This window comes from Osmerus eperlanus, unplaced genomic scaffold (assembly GCF_963692335.1).
Source record: "Osmerus eperlanus unplaced genomic scaffold, fOsmEpe2.1 SCAFFOLD_44, whole genome shotgun sequence".
NCBI classification, from domain to species: domain Eukaryota; kingdom Metazoa; phylum Chordata; class Actinopteri; order Osmeriformes; family Osmeridae; genus Osmerus; species Osmerus eperlanus.
In genome coordinates, this window is record NW_026911093.1 from 138,294 (window position 1) to 162,785 (window position 24,492).

General features: G+C 51.0%; 1 protein-coding gene across 12 annotated transcripts; it reads left to right on the top strand.

The window, feature by feature from the left end:
• The first annotated feature begins 1,202 nt into the window (after window positions 1-1,202).
• On the top strand, window positions 1,203-23,156 carry cntrob (centrobin, centrosomal BRCA2 interacting protein). 12 transcript variants are annotated; one of them, XM_062455177.1, is made up of 20 exons: window positions 1,203-1,303; window positions 1,419-1,524; window positions 3,133-3,208; window positions 3,309-3,612; window positions 3,709-3,825; window positions 4,059-4,145; window positions 7,202-7,300; window positions 9,270-9,329; window positions 9,477-9,662; window positions 9,977-10,132; window positions 11,650-11,756; window positions 11,923-12,027; window positions 16,871-17,012; window positions 17,125-17,197; window positions 18,183-18,587; window positions 19,088-19,248; window positions 22,318-22,363; window positions 22,452-22,523; window positions 22,627-22,690; window positions 22,831-23,156. In XM_062455177.1, exons 1-20 carry the CDS (start codon window positions 1,229-1,231, stop codon window positions 23,030-23,032), a joined length of 2,643 nt encoding a protein of 880 aa, XP_062311161.1. In that variant the 5' UTR covers window positions 1,203-1,228; the 3' UTR covers window positions 23,033-23,156. The 12 variants fall into 12 exon arrangements, 9 of the variants coding, with proteins under 9 accessions (XP_062311161.1, XP_062311164.1, XP_062311167.1 ...); XM_062455180.1 differs by having other exon boundaries at window positions 19,091-19,248; XM_062455183.1 differs by having other exon boundaries at window positions 3,133-3,207; window positions 3,362-3,612.
• Window positions 23,157-24,492: the final 1,336 nt, after the last annotated feature.

Consider the following 24,492-nt stretch of genomic DNA (forward strand, 5'->3'; position numbering starts at 1 on the left):
GTATTGAGTAATTGAAAAGTAGTGGATGTCCACTTCTTGCGTGCACGTTCTCCACAGAAAGAAGATAAGTGAGATGGAACCCCAACCGACAACTGCCCCCTCCTCCCCCCTTCCCTCCCCCTCTTTCCCCCTCCCCCCCTCCTCCCCCTCTCCCCCCCTCCCCCCCTCCTCCCCCTCTCCCCCCCTCCACCCCTCTCTCCCCCTCAACCCCTCCTCCCCCCCTCCATCCCTCTCTCTCCCCCTCCACCCATCCTCCCCCCCTCCATCCCCCTCTCTCCAAAACCACACTGTGTCCTGCTCCCCTGTGATTCGTTCGTTGCTCTCCTCGCCCCGCCCGGTGTGGGAGGAGTCTTGTGAGGTCACAGCGCGTCTGTACTCCTCCCTTCAAAGAAGCACAGAGCTGCACAGCAGAGGCCACGCCCCCAAACACCACGCCCACCTCAGGTTCCTCTCCTCCTTTCCTCTCCTTTCCTCCTACGCCCCCAAACACCACCCCCACCTCTGGTTCCTCTCCTCCCACACCCATCTCAGGTTCCTCTCCTTTCCTCTTCTCCCCTCCTCTCTCCTCCTATCTTCTCCTTTCCTCTCCCCCTCTCCTTTCCTCCTTTCCTCCTCTCCTCTCCTCTCTCCTCCTCTCCTCTATCTTCTCCTTTCCTCTCCTCCTCTCCTTTCCTCCTTTCCTCCTCTCCCCTCCTCCTCTCCCCCTCTCCTTTCCTCCTCTCCCCTCTTCTCTTCTCTCCTCTTGCCTTTCCCTTCCCTGTGTTTTAATGTGTATATGCTTTAAAGTGTGTGTGCGTGTTTAAATGTGTGTTTTAATGTAATGTGTGTATGCTATAACGTGTGTGTGCGTGTTTAAATGTGTGTTTTAATGTGTGTATGCTTTAAAGTGTGTGTGCATGTTTAAATGTGTGTTTTAATGTAATGTGTGTATGCTATAACGTGTGTGTGCGTGTTTAAATGTGTGTTTTAATGTGTGTATGTCAGGCAGGTTCCCTTGCTGGTGTCCTCCCAGCTGCACAGGACTGCACTCCCCCTGCCTCCCCCCTGTCTCCCCTCTGAAGGGGAGAAGGACAGAGGGGAGGAGGAGAGAGGGATGGAGAGAGGGGAGAAGGAGAGAGGGATGGAGAGAGTGGAGGAGGAGAGAGGGATGGAGAGAGGGGAGAAGGAGAGAGGGATGGAGAGAGTGGAGGAGGAGAGAGGGATGGAGAGAGGGGAGAAGGAGAGAGGGATGGAGAGAGTGGAGAAGGAGAGAGGGATGGAGAGAGGGGAGGAGGAGGTGAATTTCAGCTACATCCATCCTACGGTAAGATTGCCTGCCAGGGGTATGTGTGTGTATATATTTTTACGTTTATTGTTTTGTGTGTGTTTAATTACATGTATATGCTATAACATGTATGAAACGTGTGTTTGGACTGTAGAATGGTGGAGGACACATCCAGGACATGGAGAATGGTGGAGGACACATCCAGGACATGGAGAATGTCAGGGCTCACCTTCACACCCTGCTGAGACACACACACACAGGTGAGACACACACGCACACACACACACACACACACAGGTGAGACACACACACACAGGTGAGACACACACACACACACACACAGGTGAGACACACACACACAGGTGAGACACACACACACACACAGGTGAGACACACACGCACACACACACACAGGTGAGACACACACGCACACACACACACAGGTGAGACACACACACACAGGTGAGACACACACACACACACACACAGGTGAGACACACACACACAGGTGAGACACACACGCACACACACACACAGGTGAGACACACACGCACACACACACACAGGTGAGACACACACACACAGGTGAGACACACACACACAGGTGAGACACACACACAGGTGAGACACACACACAGGTGAGACACACACACACACACACACACAGGTGAGACACACACACAGGTGAGACACACACACACACAGGTGAGACACACACACACACACACAGGTGAGACACACACACACAGGTGAGACACACACACACACAGGTGAGACACACACACACAGGTGAGACACACACACACACAGGTGAGACACACACACACACCCTGCTGAGACACACACACACACAGGTGAGACACACACACAGGTGAGACACACACACACCCTGCTGAGACACACAAACACACACAGGTGAGACACACACAGGTGAGACACACACACACACAGGTGAGACACACACACACAGGTGAGACACACACACACAGGTGAGACACACACATCCTGCTGAGACACCAGTGTTTCCCATTCATTGGCTATACTGTGGCAGCTAGCCATAGTCTAATTTGTTGCTCCATAGTTTCATAAAGTAACTATTTTCAGCATCTGAAGAGTAAGTTGGCTCATCATGTAACCATGGCTATAAATGAAGTTGAAGTAGCTAACGCTATTGTTTAACACTTCATGTTTCTATCCTTGATTTTCAGATCATGAGCATACTAGGTAGGCTATTTTAAAGAGAACTAAATCCACCAGTTCAGTAATATACATCAACAAAAGTAGCCAGCTAGGTTAGCTAGGATAGTTTGATGGCAGGTAGTTCTCAGGTGCAACAGGACAGCAAGTGAGGTTGACAGCAGAGAAAGGGACAGTAGGTCAGAAGTTGGTGTATGTGGGAAATAATTATTTAGTAAATGCCATCCAGGTGAAAGGAATGTGTGCCAAACCTTTAACCCATTGCACTTACATGACAAATAGCATAATCTTCTTAGCTAAAAAAAAGAGTACAAGTGTGCTCAAAATTCTTCATAGATCTTAATTTATTTGCTCTCGAAGTTCACCAGATTGATGGATTTAACTTTAAAACACCAAATCTTCTTGGGAGCTCCCGGACCGAGGTTCACTCCCACCTTAGTCTCATAAAACCCTGTGGGAAACACATGAACACACACACACACAAGTGAGACACACACACACACACAGGTGAGACACACACACACACACACAGGTGAGACACACACACACACAGAGGTGAGACACACACACAGGTGAGACGCACACACACACACACACACACACACACACACACACACACACACACAGGTGAGACAGTTGAAGGGGTCTAATGTTGTTTTCTTTTTGGCCAGCAGAGGGCAACTTCATCTCACATCTCTCAAGTCCCAACCTGGCCTTCAGCAGTGACACCACCTCACACCTGCTCAGGTAACACACACACACACACACATCAGGTGACACACACACACACATACACGTGTTCACACACTAACCCATACACTTTTAACTCTTGTTCTCCTGTAATAAGTGGAGCAGCAGCCCTTGGTGGAACAGCAGCCCAGGGTGGAGCAGCAGCCCAGGGTGGAGCAGCAGCCCTGGGTGGGGCAGCAGCCCTGGGTGGGGCAGCAGCCCTGGGTGGAGCAGCAGCCCTGGGTGGAGCAGCAGCACTGGGTGGGGCAGCAGCCCTGGGTGGAGCAGCAGCCCTGGGTGGAGCAGCAGGGTTGGAGGAGCTGTTTCCCTGCTACTCCTCCTCCTCCTCACACCTGCTGCTGTCGCCCCCGGAGACCACACTGCTCAGGGACAGCCTGGACCGAGAGAGGATCAGACGCAGGGTACACACACACACACCTACACAAACACACACACTCATTCACACACTCTTACACGGTGTGTGTATGGTGTGTGTGTGTGTGTGTGTGTGAGAGCAGCAGTGTGAGGAGCAGGTGATGATGTTGCAGACGAAGACCATGGAACTCCAACAGCGATTGGCTCTGGCTGTGTCAGCTGACAGGAAGAAGGACATCATGATTGAACAGCTGGACAAGGTCTGGAAACACACACACTATACACACACACCTTACACAAACACCATACACACACAATCACACAATACGCACTCAAACACCCCCACAAACCTTACACGTATTGATCTGGCTGTGTGTGTGTGTTCTACCTGTGTGTGTGTGTGTATGTGCGTGTGTTCTACCTGTGTGTGTGTGTATGTGTGTTATGTGTGTGTGTGTTATGTGTGTGTGTGTGTTCTACCTGTGTGTGTCAGACTCTAGCCAAGGTGGTGGAGGGCTGGAAGAGGCAGGAGCACCTGAGGACTGAAGGAGAGAGGAGACTACAGGAGCAGCTGACCCAGGTACACACACACACACACACTCCTACACACACACTACACAGTCACACTACACACACACACTCATACTCACACACACTCACACACACTTCACACACACCTTCTAACCCTGTGTGGTACTCCATCTCCACCCTTCTAACCCCTTAACCCTCTAACCCACCAAGGACCACTTAGCCAATAAATAAAAACTCGCGGACCATCCAACTAAATAGTATATCCCCGGAACAACAGGCCTCCTACCCAGACCTGGCGCCATACAATTGTTAGCGGCACATGACTTTCTAAGGGATATTGTATTTAGCTTATTATGCTTTTTTTCCGCTAAGAAAAAAATTTAAGTTTTGAGACTGCTTAACGATCCGAGTGTTAAGGCACGGAGCCAGACGTTGTAAACATTCGAGCCCAAACCTAGGACGTATGGGTTTGATGTGATGCAAGATAGGGATTTCCACACTTAATGCAAACATTTTTTCTCCCAACTCTATTTGGGAGGCGAGAACTCCCTCACATGGTACAACCCGTGCAGAGGCTGCGGTGTCAGAATGCGAAACATGTGTAGCCTACTTTAATAGATTAGGCTACTACTGACTGTGTTCTCTTCGTTCTGAGTTGTATGTTAGAAATGTCGCAATAATTTACTTGTGGCCGTCGCGGACCACTAGGGGGCAGTGGGGGACCACCAGTGGTCCCAGGACCACACTTTGAGAACGACTGCTCTAACCCTCTAACCCTAACCCCTTAACCGTCTAACCCTCCCTTGTGAGAAGGGGGGTGTTTTGGCACCTTCTGAACAACCTCCCCCTAACCCCATCTATCACCCTGGTCTCCTGCCAGCATCATGCTCTCTACAGTATCAGCCTGGTCTCCTGCCAGCATCATGCTCTCTACAGTATCAGCCTGGTCTCCTGCCAGCATCATGCTCTCTACAGTATCAGCCTGGTCTCCTGCCAGCCTCATGCTCTCTACAGTGTGTGATGTGATGTGGTGTGTGAGCAGGTTCTACAGTGTGTGTTGTGATGTGGTGTGTGAGCAGGTTCTACAGTGTGTGTTGTGATGTGGTGTGTGAGCAGGTTCTACAGTGTGTGTTGTGATGTGGTGTGTGAGCAGGTTCTACAGTGTGTGATGTGGTGTGTGAGCAGGTTCTACAGTGTGTGATGTGGTGTGTGAGCAGGTTCTACAGTGTGTGTTGTGGTGTGGTGTGTGAGCAGGTTCTACAGTGTGTGATGTGGTGTGTGAGCAGGTTCTACAGTGTGTGATGTGGTGTGTGAGCAGGTTCTACAGTGTGTGATGTGATGTGGTGTGTGAGCAGGTTCTACAGTGTGTGATGTGGTGTGTGAGCAGGTTCTACAGTGTGTGTTGTGATGTGGTGTGTGAGCAGGTTCTACAGTGTGTGATGTGGTGTGTGAGCAGGTTCTACAGTGTGTGTTGTGATGTGGTGTGTGAGCAGGTTCTACAGTGTGTGTTGTGATGTGGTGTGTGAGCAGGTTCTACAGTGTGTGATGTGGTGTGTGAGCAGGTTCTACAGTGTGTGATGTGGTGTGTGAGCAGGTTCTACAGTGTGTGTTGTGGTGTGGTGTGTGAGCAGGTTCTACAGTGTGTGTTGTGTGTGAGCAGGTTCTACAGTGTGTGATATGGTGTGTGAGCAGGTTCTACAGTGTGTGTTGTGATGTGGTGTGTGAGCAGGTTCTACAGTGTGTGTTGTGGTGTGAGCAGGTTCTACAGTGTGTGATATGGTGTGTGAGCAGGTTCTACAGTGTGTGTTGTGGTGTGGTGTGTGAGCAGGTTCTACAGTGTGTGTTGTGGTGTGTGAGCAGGTTCTACAGTGTGTGATATGGTGTGTGAGCAGGTTCTACAGTGTGTGTTGTGATGTGGTGTGTGAGCAGGTTCTACAGTGTGTGTTGTGATATGGTGTGTGAGCAGGTTCTACAGTGTGTGTTGTGGTGTGTGAGCAGGTTCTACAGTGTGTGATATGGTGTGTGAGCAGGTTCTACAGTGTGTGTTGTGATGTGGTGTGTGAGCAGGTTCTACAGTGTGTGATGTGGTGTGTGAGCAGGTTCTACAGTGTGTGATATGGTGTGTGAGCAGGTTCTACAGTGTGTGTTGTGATGTGGTGTGTGAGCAGGTTCTACAGTGTGTGTTGTGATGTGGTGTGTGAGCAGGTTCTACAGTGTGTGTTGTGATATGGTGTGTGAGCAGGTTCTACAGTGTGTGTTGTGATGTGGTGTGTGAGCAGGTTCTACAGTGTGTGATGTGGTGTGTGAGCAGGTTCTACAGTGTGTGTTGTGATATGGTGTGTGAGCAGGTTCTACAGTGTGTGTTGTGATGTGGTGTGTGAGCAGGTTCTACAGTGTGTGTTGTGATGTGGTGTGTGAGCAGGTTCTACAGTGTGTGTTGTGATGTGGTGTGTGAGCAGGTTCTACAGTGTGTGTTGTGATATGGTGTGTGAGCAGGTTCTACAGTGTGTGTTGTGATGTGGTGTGTGAGCAGGTTCTACAGTGTGTGTTGTGATGTGGTGTGTGAGCAGGTTCTACAGTGTGTGTTGTGATGTGGTGTGTGAGCAGGTTCTACAGTGTGTGTTGTGATGTGGTGTGTGAGCAGGTTCTACAGTGTGTGTTGTGATGTGGTGTGTGAGCAGGTTCTACAGTGTGTGTTGTGGTGTGTGAGCAGGTTCTACAGTGTGTGTTGTGATGTGGTGTGTGAGCAGGTTCTACAGTGTGTGTTGTGGTGTGTGAGCAGGTTCTACAGTGTGTGTTGTGATGTGGTGTGTGAGCAGGTTCTACAGTGTGTGTTGTGATGTGGTGTGTGAGCAGGTTCTACAGTGTGTGTTGTGATGTGGTGTGTGAGCAGGTTCTACAGTGTGTGTTGTGGTGTGTGAGCAGGTTCTACAGTGTGTGTTGTGATGTGGTGTGTGAGCAGGTTCTACAGTGTGTGTTGTGGTGTGTGAGCAGGTTCTACAGTGTGTGTTGTGATGTGGTGTGTGAGCAGGTTCTACAGTGTGTGTTGTGATGTGGTGTGTGAGCAGGTTCTACAGTGTGTGTTGTGATGTGGTGTGTGAGCAGGTCCAGGGGAACCTGGAGCAGGGTGTATCTGAGGGAGAGGAGTCTCTGAGAAGAGAGCAGAACCGGTCTGAGGAGCTCCACAAAAACAACACACAGCTGGTGAGCACACACACCCACACACACACACTGATACACACACACACACACACACACAGATACAGCTGGTGAAGACACGCACACACACACCTATAAATCACCTCCCCTCCTCTGGTAGTGTCTCTGGGCTCCTATAGATCACCTTCCCTCCTCTGGTAGTGTCTCTGGGATCCTATAGATCACCTCCCCTCCTCTGGTAGTGTCTCTGGGATCCTATAGATCACCTCCCCTCCTCTGGTAGTGTCTCTGGGCTCCTATAAATCACCTCCCCTCCTCTGGTAGTGACTCTGGGCTCCTATAGATCACCTCCCCTCCTCTGGTAGTGTCTCTGGGATCCTATAGATCACCTCCCCTCCTCTGGTAGTGACTCTGGGCTCCTATAAATCACCTCCCCTCCTCTGGTAGTGACTCTGGGCTCCTATAGATCACCTCCCCTCCTCTGGTAGTGTCTCTGGGATCCTATAGATCACCTCCTCTGGTTGTCTCCTTGTTGACGGCTGGTGAGTGATAGAGCTGGTGAGAGCTGGAGGGCAGCTCTCTTACGCCTGGAACACACTGGCTGCGAAGCGCCGCCTTTTTTCTTTCAGCGCTCATGTTATCAGAATCGACCGGCCACACTGGCTGCGAAGGGCTGCGACTGCCCCGCACTCTGCAGCGATCGTTTCGGCAGCTGGTCAAATTTTTCAGCAAGACGCTTGCAAAATCGGCTGCAGGATGATAAATACATTTACATTACATTTAGTCATTTAGCAGACGCTCTTATCCAGAGCGACTTACAGTAAGTACACGGACATTCCCCCGAGGCAAGTAGGGTGAAGTGCCTTGCCCAAGGACACAACGTCAGTTGGCATGACCGGGAATTTTTGCACGGCCAGGAATCGAACCAGCGACCTTCTGATTATTAGCCCGATTCTCTAACCGCTCAGCCACCTGACTCCCTACAATAAAATACACCATAGTTGATATATTTGAACAAAAAAACATTGTTATTAAAATTTCACTACATTAATTGTAGACTCCGGTAAACATTTGTAAAGTTGTAGACTTTATAATTATTTTTTTAATGTTACTTTGGAGGCTTGGGTTTCACCCAATATAAAACCTAACTACACAATGTTGGTAACGAACAACCCTTCTATGTGGTTACCCTGATAAAAACGAATGAAAATAAACTGATTGATCTGTTGAGCATGCCCGTATTTGAACGGTCTGTCTATAGGCAGAGAAACAAGTTGTCACACATTGTACACAACACACACGCCTGCAGACATACCAAGAGAGAACCCCCAAGTCGATTTTGAAAATCGGCCGAGAAATTCAAGGAGATGGACGACATCAAATTAATTCTCGAAGTTGAAAATCACAGGGAGTTATATGACCCCCAGCACCAATTTTACAAGGACACATAAAGAAGGATTTTATTTTACCTTTATTTTACCAGGAGTCCCATTGAGATTAAAAATCTATTTTTCAAGGGAGACCTGGCCAAGACAGGCAGCAACATAACACATAGTTACAGACAGAAGAACACAGAATGAGACAAAAAAATAAAAAAATAATTTAAAGCTCAGTTCCGTGACCTGTGTAATTAAAAAACATTGACATCAATGCTGGATGCAGGATCAATGCTGGGGCGGCTGTTGGAATAACACGTTTCCTAAATATAGCCTATGCCATGTTTATGTACCATGTCAGTGTTACATGTGAAAAAGGAAAGCTCAGAGTATCTGATGACCAGCGCAGAGAAATGTGCTTGCGCAGTGCCGGTCCTAGCAAATTTGACGGCGTAGGCAAGATTCACCAGCACCACTACCCCCCGAATTTCACTATTATTGGTATCGACTACTACATTTCTGGAATCATGACATCACTAATTCACTCAATCATTCACACACACACACACATACTCTCCTGCCCTCATGATATATATTCTACTGTGTGTGCGTGTGTGTGTGCGTGTGTGTGTGTGTAGGAGCTGCGTGTGGCAGAGCTGGAACGAGATGTGTATGAAGCAAAGCGGAACAGGGAGCGGGTGTGTGTGGAGAGAGACCAGGTGTGTGTGGAGAGAGACCAGGTGTGTGTGGAGAGAGACCAGGTGTGTATGGAGAGAGACCAGGTGTGTGTGGAGAGAGACCAGGTGTGTGTGGAGAGAGACCAGGTGTGTATGGAGAGAGACCAGGTGTGTGTGGAGAGAGACCAGGTGTGTGTGGAGAGAGACCAGGTGTGTGTGGAGAAGGATGAGCTACAACTACAGCTAGCGGAAGCAGAGGCTGCTTTGTCCCGCCTCCAGCTGCAGTCAGCCAGTGAAAAGAAAGAACTGAATGAGACAATTGCAGAGCTGGCCAATCAACTGCAGCAGGAAAGGGTGAGTCTGTCTGGCCCTCTACCTAACCCCTGACCTTGACCACAGAGGAAGTACTTTATAAGCCTAACCCCTGACCTTGACCACAGAGGAAGTACTTTATAAGCCTAACCCCTGACCTTGACCACAGAGGATGTACTTTATAAGCCTAACCCCTGACCTTGACCACAGAGGAAGTACTTTATAAGCCTAACCCCTGACCTTGACCACAGAGGATGTACTTTATAAGCCTAACCCTGACCTATGGGGGAAGGGTTCAGGATGTAGGTGCAAGGGTTCAGAGACGGAATATGACCTCTGACCTCTGTCTCTTGTAGGAGGGGCGCCAGCAGGACCAGCAGCGTTTGGGGGAATCCAGGGGGGAGGCGGAGGACCTGAGGGGGGAGGCGGAGGACCTGAGGGGGAGAGTGTTACAGCTCGAGGAGGACCTGAGGGGGAGAGATGTTGAGCGAAGCGACAGAGCTCTGGACCAGGTAAGCTTGTAGAAGAGAGATGGTATTTAGGCCTATTTAAACCAATGTATTCTACTCTACGATTTGAAGCTTTCACTCGTTCAACATTCCTGAGACAGCAACCCACGCAGGTAGAATACTATACGTGTTGCCTTCCCGTTGATGCAAAATAAGTTATTTTTTAGTTGAAAAAAAGCTATCTAGCTAGCAGTAGCTATTGAACGAGTGAAAACTTCAAATCGTAGAGTAGAATACATTGGTTTAAATAGGCCTAAATACAAAACATCCTACCTAATAACCAGTATAGCAACCAGGACTAGCACGCGTAGCTATCTCAGGAATTTAAGGTTTGCATAGCGACGGACGCGTCCTTGCATCGGAACGGCATTGTGAGTCAGATAGGACAGTTTTTGGCCTGACAGTGGCACATTAACGATGCGTGCGGAGGTTATATGGTGTCTCAATACTGCGGTGAATCACCACTCACTGAACTGAAACATTCAAATATTTTTATAAACCTTGCCTTTGCTTTAATTTATTCTTTCGAGCTTATCTGAGTTTGGTTGTATGGTTGTGCTCTATACATTTATTTGCAAACTACAACTGTTTATTAAGTTAAAGGTTTGTTGCAGATTAGAACTTGAAGTGGCGATGAGGTCTTTAAATATTTTGAGAAGGTCTTAAAAAAGTATTAAAAAGGTATTGAAAAATAAAAGGATTCTGAAATTGGATTAGATCACGTCATCCAAACCTTCAATATGTGTTGTTCAAAACTTTTTAGTAGGATTGGGATACCTTTGATCCAAAAAATCAAGATCATTCTGATCAAAGCAGAAGGGTGGATTCAGGGTGGATTTCAGCAACAAAATGTAATAAAACTTGAAATTGGTCAAATAAAACTATATTTGTGTCATGTAATTCATATATATTTATTAATATGTAAGAGCAGAAGTACAGATTCTTCTGGCAGAAGAACAAATCACTCTTTCCCAACTTCAGCAAACCAAAGCCCAACTTGAGATCCACCTCCTAAAAGTCAAGTTTCAAAAAGCTGGTCTCCATAACCGAAGACTAACTTTGAAAGTTCTTTAATTTAGTTATTTATTGTACATTTAGCCCTTTTCAGATTTTGAAACACATCTTCGAAATATTCACATTGTATTTGTGAAGAATGTATATATTTTTTTCAATTGTTTGTGGGTCAGATGATGGCTCTTTTTTCTGTCTCTTCAAATCAAAACAATTAAAAATGACCCAATGCTGGCTATTGAACCTGTTCTTTACTTGGCTAGCCTACTACATTGGCCTACATTGTTATATGTAGTCTCATTTACAACACTGGGAATCCGGATTTGGTAATCTTGAAAAGTTTGTATCTGGATCAGGGTGATCCAATCCAAGGTTGCTTTGAAAAAACAGTACAAAAGTAAAATGGATTACCTGACCCTGGATAGCAAAACATGGGATTTCCAGATAATTCTGATCCAGATTAAACTTTTTGAACAAGTGTGTGTGTGTGTGTGTGTGTGTGTGTGTAGGCCAGGATGGAAGCTCAGTGTTGTCTGCAGGAGGAGGACATAAAGCAGGTGACAGACTCGCTGGCAGCCTTGCAGCATGAATACAGCATCCTGAGAGAACAGCACAGGTAGCCTAAACCATGACCCTGAAGGCTCTGGGTCTCTATTGTGTCTCTACTGTGTCTCTACTCGTTCTACTGGGTCTCTACTGGGTCTCTAATGGGTCTCTATTAGGTCGCTACTGTCTACTGGGTCTCTACTGTGTCTAACCCTAGCTCTGTGTGTGTCTGTCAGGAGACAGCTACTTGACCTGACCTCGCATTATGAGAGAGAACTTTCGTCCCAGATACAGCAGCACCAGCAGCACACACTCACCCTCACCCAGGACTACCTGCACAGGTAACACTCACCCTCACCTAGGACTACCAGCACAGGTAACACTCACCCTCACCCAGGACTACCTGCACAGGTAACACTCACCCTCACCCAGGACTACCAGCACAGGTAACAATCACCCTCACCTAGGACTACCTGCACAGGTAACACTCACCCTCACCCAGGACTACCTGCACAGGTAACACTCACCCTCACCCAGGACTACCTGCACAGGTAACACTCACCCTCACCTAGGACTACCAGCACAGGTAACACTCACCCTCACCCAGGACTACCTGCACAGGTAACACTCACCCTCACCCAGGACTACCTGCACAGGTAACACTCCCCCTCACCCAGGACTACCTGCACAGGTAACACTCCCCCTCACCTAGGACTACCAGCACAGGTAACACTCACCCTCACCCAGGACTACCTGCACAGGTAACACTCCCCCTCACCCAGGACTACCTGCACAGGTAACACTCCCCCTCACCTAGGACTACCTGCACAGGTAACACTCCCCCTCACCTAGGACTACCAGCACAGGTAACACTCCCCCTCACCTAGGACTACCAGCACAGGTAACACTCCCCCTCACCTAGGACTACCAGCACAGGTAACACTCACCCTCACCCAGGACTACCTGCACAGGTAACACTCCCCCTCACCCAGGACTACCTGCACAGGTAACACTCCCCCTCACCTAGGACTACCTGCACAGGTAACACTCCCCCTCACCTAGGACTACCTGCACAGGTAACACTCACCCTCACCCAGGACTACCAGCACAGGTAACACTCACCCTCACCCAGGACTACCAGCACAGGTAACACTCACCCTCACCTAGGACTACCAGCACAGGTAACACTCACCCTCACCCAGGACTACCAGCACAGGTAACACTCACCCTCACCCAGGACTACCTGCACAGGTAACACTCACCCTCACCTAGGACTACCAGCACAGGTAACACTCACCCTCACCTAGGACTACCAGCACAGGTAACACTCACCCTCACCCAGGACTACCAGCACAGGTAACACTCACCCTCACCCAGGACTACCAGCACAGGTAACACTCACCCTCACCCAGGACTACCTGCACAGGTAACACTCACCCTCACCTAGGACTACCAGCACAGGTAACACTCACCCTCACCCAGGACTACCTGCACAGGTAACACTCACCCTCACCCAGGACTACCTGCACAGGTAACACTCACCCTCACCTAGGACTACCAGCACAGGTAACACTCACCCTCACCCAGGACTACCAGCACAGGTAACACTCACCCTCACCTAGGACTACCAGCACAGGTAACACTCACCCTCACCTAGGACTACCAGCACAGGTAACACTCACCCTCACCCAGGACTACCTGCACAGGTAACACTCACCCTCACCTAGGACTACCAGCACAGGTAACACTCACCCTCACCCAGGACTACCTGCACAGGTAACACTCACCCTCACCCAGGACTACCTGCACAGGTAACACTCACCCTCACCTAGGACTACCAGCACAGGTAACACTCACCCTCACCCAGGACTACCTGCACAGGTAACACTCACCCTCACCCAGGACTACCAGCACAGGTAACACTCACCCTCACCCAGGACTACCTGCACAGGTAACACTCACCCTCACCCAGGACTACCAGCACAGGTAACACTCACCCTCACCCAGGACTACCTGCACAGGTAACACTCACCCTCACCCAGGACTACCTGCACAGGTAACACTCACCCTCACCCAGGACTACCTGCACAGGTAACACTCACCCTCACCCAGGACTACCTGCACAGGTAACACTCACCCTCACCTAGGACTACCAGCACAGGTAACACTCCCCCTCACCCAGGACTACCTGCACAGGTAACACTCACCCTCACCTAGGACTACCAGCACAGGTAACACTCACCCTCACCTAGGACTACCTGCACAGGTAACACTCACCCTCACCTAGGACTACCTGCACAGGTAACACTCACCCTCACCCAGGACTACCTGCACAGGTAACACTCCCCCTCACCCAGGACTACCAGCACAGGTAACACTCACCCTCACCTAGGACTACCTGCACAGGTAACACTCACCCTCACCCAGGACTACCTGCACAGGTAACACTCACCCTCACCTAGGACTACCTGCACAGGTAACACTCACCCTCACCCAGGACTACCTGCACAGGTAACACTCACCCTCACCTAGGACTACCTGCACAGGTAACACTCACCCTCACCCAGGACTACCTGCACAGGTAACACTCACCCTCACCTAGGACTACCTGCACAGGTAACACTCACCCTCACCTAGGACTACCTGCACAGGTAACACTCACCCTCACCTAGGACTACCTGCACAGGTAACACTCACCCTCACCCAGGACTACCTGCACAGGTAACACTCACCCTCACCTAGGACTACCTGCACAGGTAACACTCACCCTCACCCAGGACTACCTGCACAGGTAACACTCACCCTCACCCAGGACTACCAGCACAGGTAACACTCACCCTCACCCAGGACTACCTGCACAGGTAACACTCACCCTCACCTAGGACTACCTGCACAGGTAACACTCACCCTCACCCAGGACTACCTGCACAGGTAACACTCACCCTCACCCAGGACTACCAGCACAGGTAACACTCACCCTCACCCAGGACTACCAGCACAGGTAACACTCACCCTCACCCAGGACTACCTGCACAGGTAACACTCACCCTCACCCAGGACTACCTGCACAGGTAACACTCACCCTCACCCAGGACTACCTGCACAGGTAACACTCACCCTCACCTAGGACTACCTGCACAGGTAACACTCACCCTCACCCAGGACTACCTGCACAGGTAACACTCACCCTCACCCAGGACTACCTGCACAGGTAACAATCACCCTCACCCAGGACTACCTGCACAGGTAACACTCACCCTCACCCAGGACTACCTGCACAGGTAACACTCACCCTCACCCAGGACTACCTGCACAGGTAACACTCACCCTCACCCAGGACTACCAGCACAGGTAACACTCACCCTCACCCAGGACTACCTGCACAGGTAACAATCACCCTCACCTAGGACTACCTGCACAGGTAACACTCACCCTCACCCAGGACTACCTGCACAGGTAACAATCACCCTCACCTAGGACTACCTGCACAGGTAACACTCACCCTCACCCAGGACTACCTGCACAGGTAACCCTCACCCAGGACTACCTGCACAGGTAACACTCACCCAGGACTACCTGCACAGGTAACCCTCACCTAGGACTACCTGCACAGGTAACACTCACCCAGGACTACCTGCACAGGTAACACTCACCTAGGACTACCTGCAGAGGTAACACCGTCCTCACCTAGGACTACTTGCCAATCATTTCTGTGGGTACTGTTGTACTGTACCTGGTAAACACAGACCATTGCCTGATTAGAACCGCCAGAATACTGTTTGAAATATGCACCGCCAGAATACTGTTTGAAATATGCACTTCTGATCATCTGCTTTATTTTCTTTTTTTTTTTAATGTTGCTTTGGATTTAAGTGTTTGAAAAAGGAAATAACATGAATACAAAATGGGTTATGTATGTATGCAGGCAGGACAGAGACCTGGGTTATGTATGTATGCAGGACAGAGACCAGGGTTATGTATGCAGGCAGGACAGAGACCAGGGTTATGTATGCAGGCAGGACAGAGACCAGGGTTATGTATGTATGCAGGCAGGACAGAGACCAGGGTTATGTATGCAGGCAGGACAGAGACCAGGGTTATGTATGCAGGCAGGACAGAGACCAGGGTTATGTATGTATGCAGGCAGGACAGAGACCAGGGTTATGTATGTATGCAGGCAGGACAGAGACCAGGGTTATGTATGTATGCAGGGCAGAGACCAGGGTTATGTATGTATGCAGGGCATAGACCAGGGTTATGTATGTATGCAGGACAGAGACCAGGGTTATGTATGCAGGCAGGACAGAGACCAGGGTTATGTATGTATGCAGGACAGAGACCAGGGTTATGTATGTATGCAGGGCAGAGACCAGGGTTATGTATGCAGGCAGGACAGAGACCAGGGTTATGTATGTATGCAGGACAGAGACCAGGGTTATGTATGTATGCAGGACAGAGACCAGGGTTATGTATGCAGGCAGGACAGAGACCAGGGTTATGTATGTATGCAGGGCAGAGACCAGGGTTATGTATGTATGCAGGGCAGAGACCAGGGTTATGTATGCAGGCAGGACAGAGACCAGGGTTATGTATGCAGGCAGGACAGAGACCAGGGTTATGTATGTATGCAGGCAGGACAGAGACCAGGGTTATGTATGTATGCAGGACAGAGACCAGGGTTATGTATGTATGCAGGGCAGAGACCAGGGTTATGTATGTAGGACAGAGACCAGGGTTATGTATGCAGGCAGGACAGAGACCAGGGTTATGTATGTATGCAGGACAGAGACCAGGGTTATGTATGCAGGCAGGACAGAGACCAGGGTTATGTATGTATGCAGGGCAGAGACCAGGGTTATGTATGCAGGCAGGACAGAGACCAGGGTTATGTATGTATGCAGGACAGAGACCAGGGTTATGTATGTATGCAGGACAGAGACCAGGGTTATGTATGCAGGCAGGACAGAGACCAGGGTTATGTATGCAGGCAGGACAGAGACCAGGGTTATGTATGCAGGGCAGAGACCAGGGTTATGTATGTATGCAGGACAGAGACCAGGGTTATGTATGTATGCAGGACAGAGACCAGGGTTATGGATCCGAACAAACACGCATGCAAATTTGAGTAAAGAATTGTGTGTGTGTGTGTGTGTGTGTGTGTGTGTGTGTGTATGGTGTGAGCAGGCTACAGCAGGCACAGCAGCAGTGTGTGGATGTAGAGCAGAGCAGATGCAGGTTGGAGGGACAGAGGGAGGAGCTTGTTACCAGGTTACAAGACCTGCTCAGATCTCATTGGACAGAAGCACTACTCCTACTCAACACTCAGGTACTCACACACACAGCCACAGACACACACCATATGCTCACACACACACTCACCATACACATACACACATTCACACACACCATACACTCACAAACCTTTCTGTGTGTTGCAGGCTGAACAATCCTCTCGGTGTGAAGAACACAAAGACTGGAACAAAATATCAACCTCCAGTACACACACTGAAGGTACATCTCACTCGCACGCACACAGCCTCACACACACACACACATACAGCCTTACGCACACACATACAGCCTCACACACACACACACACATACAGCCTCACACACACACACACACACACACACATACAGCCTCACACACACATACAGCCTCACACACACACACATACAGCCTCACACACACACATACAGCCTCACACACACATACAGCCTCACACACACACACATACAGCCTCACACACACACACATACAGCCTTACACACACACATACAGCCTCACACACACACACACACATACAGCCTTACACACACACATACAGCCTCACACACACATACAGCCTCACACACACACACACATACAGCCTTACACACACACATACAGCCTCACACACGCACACACACACACATACAGCCTCACACACACACACTGAAGGTACATCTCACTCGCACACACACAGCCTCACACACACACACACATACAGCCTTACACACACACATACAGCCTCACACACACACATACACACACACATACAGCCTTACACACACACATACAGCCTCACACACACATACACACACATACAGCCTTACACACACACATACAGCCTCACACACACACATACACACACTGAAGGTACATCTCACTCGCACACACACAGCCTCACACACACACACACACATACAGCCTTACACACACACATACAGCCTCACACACACACACACACATACACACACACACAGCCTTACACACACACATACAGCCTCACACACACATACAGCCTCACACACACACACACACACACACACACACACACACACACACACACACACACTGAAGGTACAACTCACGCACACTCAAATTCTCACACACTAAAAGTACACTCACTCACACACACATACACTAAAGGTACAACTCAAGCGCACACACACGTACACACACAAACTGAAGATAGTGAACGACATGTCAGTTTAATCTTTTCTTCTTTCTCAGAGACTCAAGCTGTAGTTCTCCGTCTCTCCAGAGAACGAGGAGACGGACAGAGGAGAGAAGGAGAGATGAGAGGAAGAGGAGGAGAGATGAGAGAAGGGGGAGAGAGGAGAGGAGGGGGAGAGAGGAGAGAAGGAGAGATGAGAGGAAGAGGAGGAGAGATGAGAGGAAGAGGAGAGAGGAGAGAAGGGGGAGAGAGGAGAGAAGGAGGGGAGAGGAGAGAAGCATGGGGAGAGGGGAGAGAGGGAGGAGGAGAGGGTGCAGAAAGGAGAGGGGTAGGAGGGGAGAGGAGAAAGGGAGGAAAAGGGGGAGGTGATGGAGAGCTAGGAGTGGGAAGTAGAGGAGGAGAGGGAGTAGAAGTGATTGCTCACCCTCTGGAACCTCAGCTGGACTCTAGTCACCTAGCAGGTAACACACACACTCACACACCATACACACACCTTACACTCACACACACCTTACAGTCACACACTAACTCGCCCACATTCACGCATACCATACACTTAGACACACCATACACACACACACACCATACACATACAAACACCACACAGAGACACACACCATACACTCACACACACAATGCACACTCCCTGTCCCTATCAGGGTTCATGTGCCAGAGACTGTAGGTGAGGAGGGAATGGGATTATGCCTAATCTCATAATCTGGTGTTCTCTGGGTGACCGCTAGGAATCTTCTGAACAATATGTTTTAGCGCTAACCTGATCTAACCTTGGCGCATGCTAAACTGAGCTAATGCTAACATGGGCAAATATTAATTTAGTCTAATGTTAACCTGGGCTAATTCTAATTTAAGACAAGGCTAATATAAACTAATGTTAACCAGGACTAAAACTAACCTGGGCTAATGCTAACCTATGTTTGTGTGCGTGTGTGTGGTTCTACAACAGTAGGGTGTGGAAGTGAGGAGGGATTTGTGTCAAAGGGGAGGGCCTATGGACTAGAACCAGGATTGGAGAGTGCTGAAAGAGACACGCCCCCTTCCCAGCAGGACTCCGCCCCCCCCAATGACGGCAGATGCAGTGAGCTACAGTACTATGTCTCTATGGTAACACATACACACACATATTTCTATGTCTCTATGGTAGCACACACATACAATACTATGTCTCTATGGTAACACATACAGTACTATGTCTCCATGGTAGGTTACTCACATACTCTCTCCTCTCTCTTCCTCCCTCTCTACCTCCTTCTCTTTCTCCCTCCATCCCTCTCTCCTTCCCTACCCTGCCCCTCCCCCCTCTCTCACCTTACCTACCCTGCCCCTCCCCCCTCTCTCACCTTACCTACCCTGCCCCTCCCCCCTCTCTCACCTTACCTACCCTGCCCCTCCCCCCTCTCTCACCTTACCTACCCTGCCCCTCCCCCCTCTCTCTCCTTACCTACCCTGCCCCTCCCCCCTCTCTCTCCTTACCTACCCTGCCCCTCCCCCCTCTCTCTCCTTACCTACCCTGCCCCTCCCCCCTCTCTCTCCTTACCTACCCTGCCCCTCCCCCCTCTCTCTCCTTACCTACCCTGCCCCTCCCCCCTCTCTCACCTTACCTACCCTGCCCCTCCCCCCTCTCTCACCTTACCTACCCTGCCCCTCCCCCCTCTCTCTCATTACCTACCCTGCCCCTCCCCCCTCTCTCACCTTACCTACCCTGCCCCTCCCCCCTCTCTCTCCTTACCTCCCCCTGCCCTCCCCCCTCTCTCACCTTACCTACCCTGCCCCTCCCCCCTCTCTCACCTTACCTACCCTGCCCCTCCCCCCTCTCTCTCCTTACCTACCCTGCCCCTCCCCCCTCTCTCTCCTTACCTACCCTGCCCCTCCCCCCTCTCTCTCCTTACCTACCCTGCCCCTCCCCCCTCTCTCTCCTTACCTACCCTGCCCCTCCCCCCTCTCTCTCCTTACCTACCCTGCCCCTCCCCCCTCTCTCACCTTACCTACCCTGCCCCTCCCCCCTCTCTCACCTTACCTACCCTGCCCCTCCCCCCTCTCTCTCCTTACCTACCCTGCCCCTCCCCCCTCTCTCACCTTACCTACCCTGCCCCTCCCCCCTCTCTCTCCTTACCTCCCCCTGCCCTCCCCCCTCTCTCACCTTACCTACCCTGCCCCTCCCCCCTCTCTCACCTTACCTACCCTGCCCCTCCCCCCTCTCTCTCCTTACCTCCCCCTGCCCCTCCCCCCTCTCTCACCTTACCTACCCTGCCCCTCCCCCCTCTCTCTCCTTCCCTACCCTGCCCCTCCCCCCTCTCTCACCTTACCTACCCTGCCCCTCCCCCCTCTCTCTCCTTACCTACCCTGCCCCTCCCCCCTCTCTCTCCTTCCCTACCCTGCCCCTCCCCCCTCTCTCACCTTACCTACCCTGCCCCTCCCCCCTCTCTCTCCTTCCCTACCCTGCCCCTCCCCCCTCTCTCACCTTACCTACCCTGCCCTCCCCCCTCTCTCTCCTTACCTACCCTGCCCCTCCCCCCTCTCTCACCTTACCTACCCTGCCCCTCCCCCCTCTCTCTCCTTACCTACCCTGCCCCTCCCCCCTCTCTCTCCTTACCTACCCTGCCCCTCCCCCCTCTCTCTCCTTACCTACCCTGCCCCTCCCCCCTCTCTCACCTTACCTACCCTGCCCCTCCCCCCTCTCTCTCCTTACCTCCCCCTGCCCTCCCCCCTCTCTCTCCTTACCTACCCTGCCCCTCCCCCCTCTCTCACCTTACCTACCCTGCCCCTCCCCCCTCTCTCTCCTTACCTACCCTGCCCCTCCCCCCTCTCTCACCTTACCTACCCTGCCCCTCCCCCCTCTCTCTCCTTACCTCCCCCTGCCCTCCCCCCTCTCTCTCCTTCCCTACCCTGCCCCTCCCCCCTCTCTCTCCTTACCTACCCTGCCCCTCCCCCCTCTCTCTCCTTACCTCCCCCTGCCCTCCCCCCTCTCTCTCCTTCCCTACCCTGCCCCTCCCCCCTCTCTCTCCTTACCTACCCTGCCCCTCCCCCCTCTCTCTCCTTCCCTACCCTGCCCCTCCCCCCTCTCTCTCCTTACCTACCCTGCCCCTCCCCCCTCTCTCACCTTACCTACCCTGCCCCTCCCCCCTCTCTCTCCTTACCTCCCCCTGCCCTCCCCCCTCTCTCACCTTACCTACCCTGCCCCTCCCCCCTCTCTCTCCTTACCTACCCTGCCCCTCCCCCCTCTCTCACCTTACCTCCCCCTGCCCTCCCTCACATATTTCTATGTCTCTATGGTAGCACACACATACAATACTATGTCTCTATGGTAACACATACAGTACTATGTCTCCATGGTAGGTTACTCACATACTCTCTCCTCTCTCTTCCTCCCTCTCTACCTCCTTCTCTTTCTCCCTCCATCCCTCTCTCCTTCCCTACCCTGCCCCTCCCCCCTCTCTCTCCTTACCTACCCTGCCCCTCCCCCCTCTCTCACCTTACCTACCCTGCCCCTCCCCCCTCTCTCTCCTTCCCTACCCTGCCCCTCCCTCCCTCTCTCACCTTACCTACCCTGCCCCTCCCCCCTCTCTCACCTTACCTACCCTGCCCCTCCCCCCTCTCTCACCTTACCTACCCTGCCCCTCCCCCCTCTCTCACCTTACCTACCCTGCCCCTCCCCCCTCTCTCTCCTTCCCTACCCTGCCCCTCCCCCCTCTCTCACCTTACCTACCCTGCCCCTCCCCCCTCTCTCTCCTTCCCTACCCTTCCCCTCCCCCCTCTCTCTCCTTACCTACCCTGCCCCTCCCCCCTCTCTCTCCTTACCTACCCTGCCCCTCCACCCTCTCTCTCCTTACCTACCCTGCCCCTCCCCCCTCTCTCTCCTTACCTACCCTGCCCCTCCCCCCTCTCTCTCCTTACCTACCCTGCCCCTCCACCCTCTCTCTCCTTACCTACCCTGCCCCTCCCCCCTCTCTCACCTTACCTACCCTGCCCCTCCCCCCTCTCTCTCCTTACCTACCCTGCCCCTCCCCCCTCTCTCACCTTACCTACCCTGCCCCTCCCCCCTCTCTCACCTTACCTACCCTGCCCCTCCCCCCTCTCTCTCCTTACCTCCCCCTGCCCTCCACCCTCTCTATCCTTACCTACCCCTCCCCCCTCTCTCTCCTTACCTCCCCCCTCTTTCTCTCTCTCTCTCAGCTGTTAGATCGATCTCCAGGAGAGACAGTGGAGAGTGACATCACAGGTATTCAAGATGACAGTAAATATACAAATTTAGATTCTACCAGCATCTACTTGCATTCATTTTAATTTAAGATGGTGTGTGTTTGAAGGTTCATCCTGCGGTAGTGGAATGTCTGTATCTCCTCCTGTTCACCAGCCTAGAGAGACTCCAGCCAACAGAGGTGACACACACACACTCACTCACACACACACACACCATCCCACAGACTCTGACCCTGATGTGTGTGTGTGTGTGTGTGTGTGTGTGTGTGTGTGTGTGTGTAGGTCAGATGATCTCCTCCCGGCCTGACAGGGCGGCTCTCTCCCTGCACCTGCTCTCCCTGCTCAGGTAGCACACACACACATATAGTCACACACTCACTCACGTACACACGTACACACACACACATATAGTCACACACTCACTCACGTACACACGTACACACACACAAATACATACTCACCCCCCTCACTGTCTCATCCTCTCAGGGCTGACAGAGTGGACCCTAGCAGTCTCATGTCGAGGGAGGGGGGCGTGTCCATCACACCAACTCCACCCACCAGGGGTCTCCTGGACAACTGTCAGGAGGACAGGAGGGGTCAGGGGTTGGGAGGAAGGGGTCAAAGGTCAGGAGGGAGGGGTCAGGGGTTGGGAGTAGCTAAGAGGGGAAGGGGGGCGGTGTGGCGGTAAAGGTAGACTGGGTGGCAGTTGAAATAGTTCATATTGTAACCCTGTATTGTACTGGACTCTGTGTTCAGTTTGACAGAATAATCCTAACCCTGCTGGTTTCTATTAAAAGGTTTTTATTAACATTCCTAGTATCCATCAGTGTCTGTTATTACAATTCTCAGTCTCCATCTGTTATTACAATTCTCAGTCTCCATCTGTTATTACAATTCTCAGTCTCCATCTGTTATTACAATTCTCAGTCTCCATCTGTTATTACAATTCTCAGTCTCCATCTGTTATTACAATTCTCAGTCTCCATCTGTTATTACAATTCTCAGTCTCCATCTGTTATTACAATTCTCAGTCTCCCTCTGTTATTACAATTCTCAGGCTAAGTCTCTGTCTGCGTTGGGGTTAGTGTGTGTAGTCAGGGTTAGTGTGTGTAGTCGGGGTAAGTGTGTGTAGTCGGGGTTAGTGTGTGTAGTCGGGGTAAGTGTGTGTAGTCGGGGTAAGTGTGTGTAGTCGGGGTAAGTGTGTGTAGTCGGGGTAAGTGTGTGTAGTCGGGGTAAGTGTGTGTAGTCGGGGTTAGTGTGTGTGTAGTTGGGGTAAGTGTGTGTAGTCGGGGTAAGTGTGTGTAGTCAGGGGTAAGTGTGTGTAGTCGGAGTAAGTGTGTGTAGTCAGGGTTAGTGTGTGTGTAGTTGGGGTAAGTGTGTGTAGTCGGGGTAAGTGTGTGTAGTTGGGGTAAGTGTGTGTAGTTGGGGTAAGTGTGTGTAGTTGGGGTAAGTGTGTAGTCGGGGTTAGTGTGTGTGTAGTCGGGGTAAGTGTGTGTAGTTGGGGTAAGTGTGTGTAGTTGGGGTAAGTGTGTGTAGTTGTGGAATCAACAGTGGTGGAATCAACTCCCCACCTCCATCAGAGACACTGACTGTCTCTCCACCTTCAAGAAAAGGCTCAAGACGCACTTGTTCCGGGAGTACAACGGTACTTAGGAATGGTTCGCTTGACCCAATGTTAGTTTCCTCAAGGATCACAATGACTCTCTCAGAGACTTGTTGCTCTTGTGATTAGTGGTAACTGATTTTAAAAAATTGTATTCGCTGTGATATATTGTTTTTATAATTGTTGCTTGTTTTTTCCACAGGTACACTTGCACTTATAGCGGTTCATGTTGTTTAATTGCAGGGCTCGACAATAACGATGGCCCGGGGCCAGTAAAAAGTAACGTCGGGACAGTTAAACTAGCAACTCACTGGCCCGATCGGGCCACTGCAAATTATTGATTGAAAAAAAATTTGCATTGTAAAAGTTAACATCCTTCATGTTTTGCTATCTGCTAAATGCATAAATAACTTTGCAGCTCGTGGGGCGCACAGTTGGCAAATCAAGAGTTGAGTAGTGAGTGACGAGTGGTTGTCAAATTGTAATTCTCTAATCTCGATACATTTTTTAACAACTGGCGCGAGACAATAAAGTGAAGATGGCAG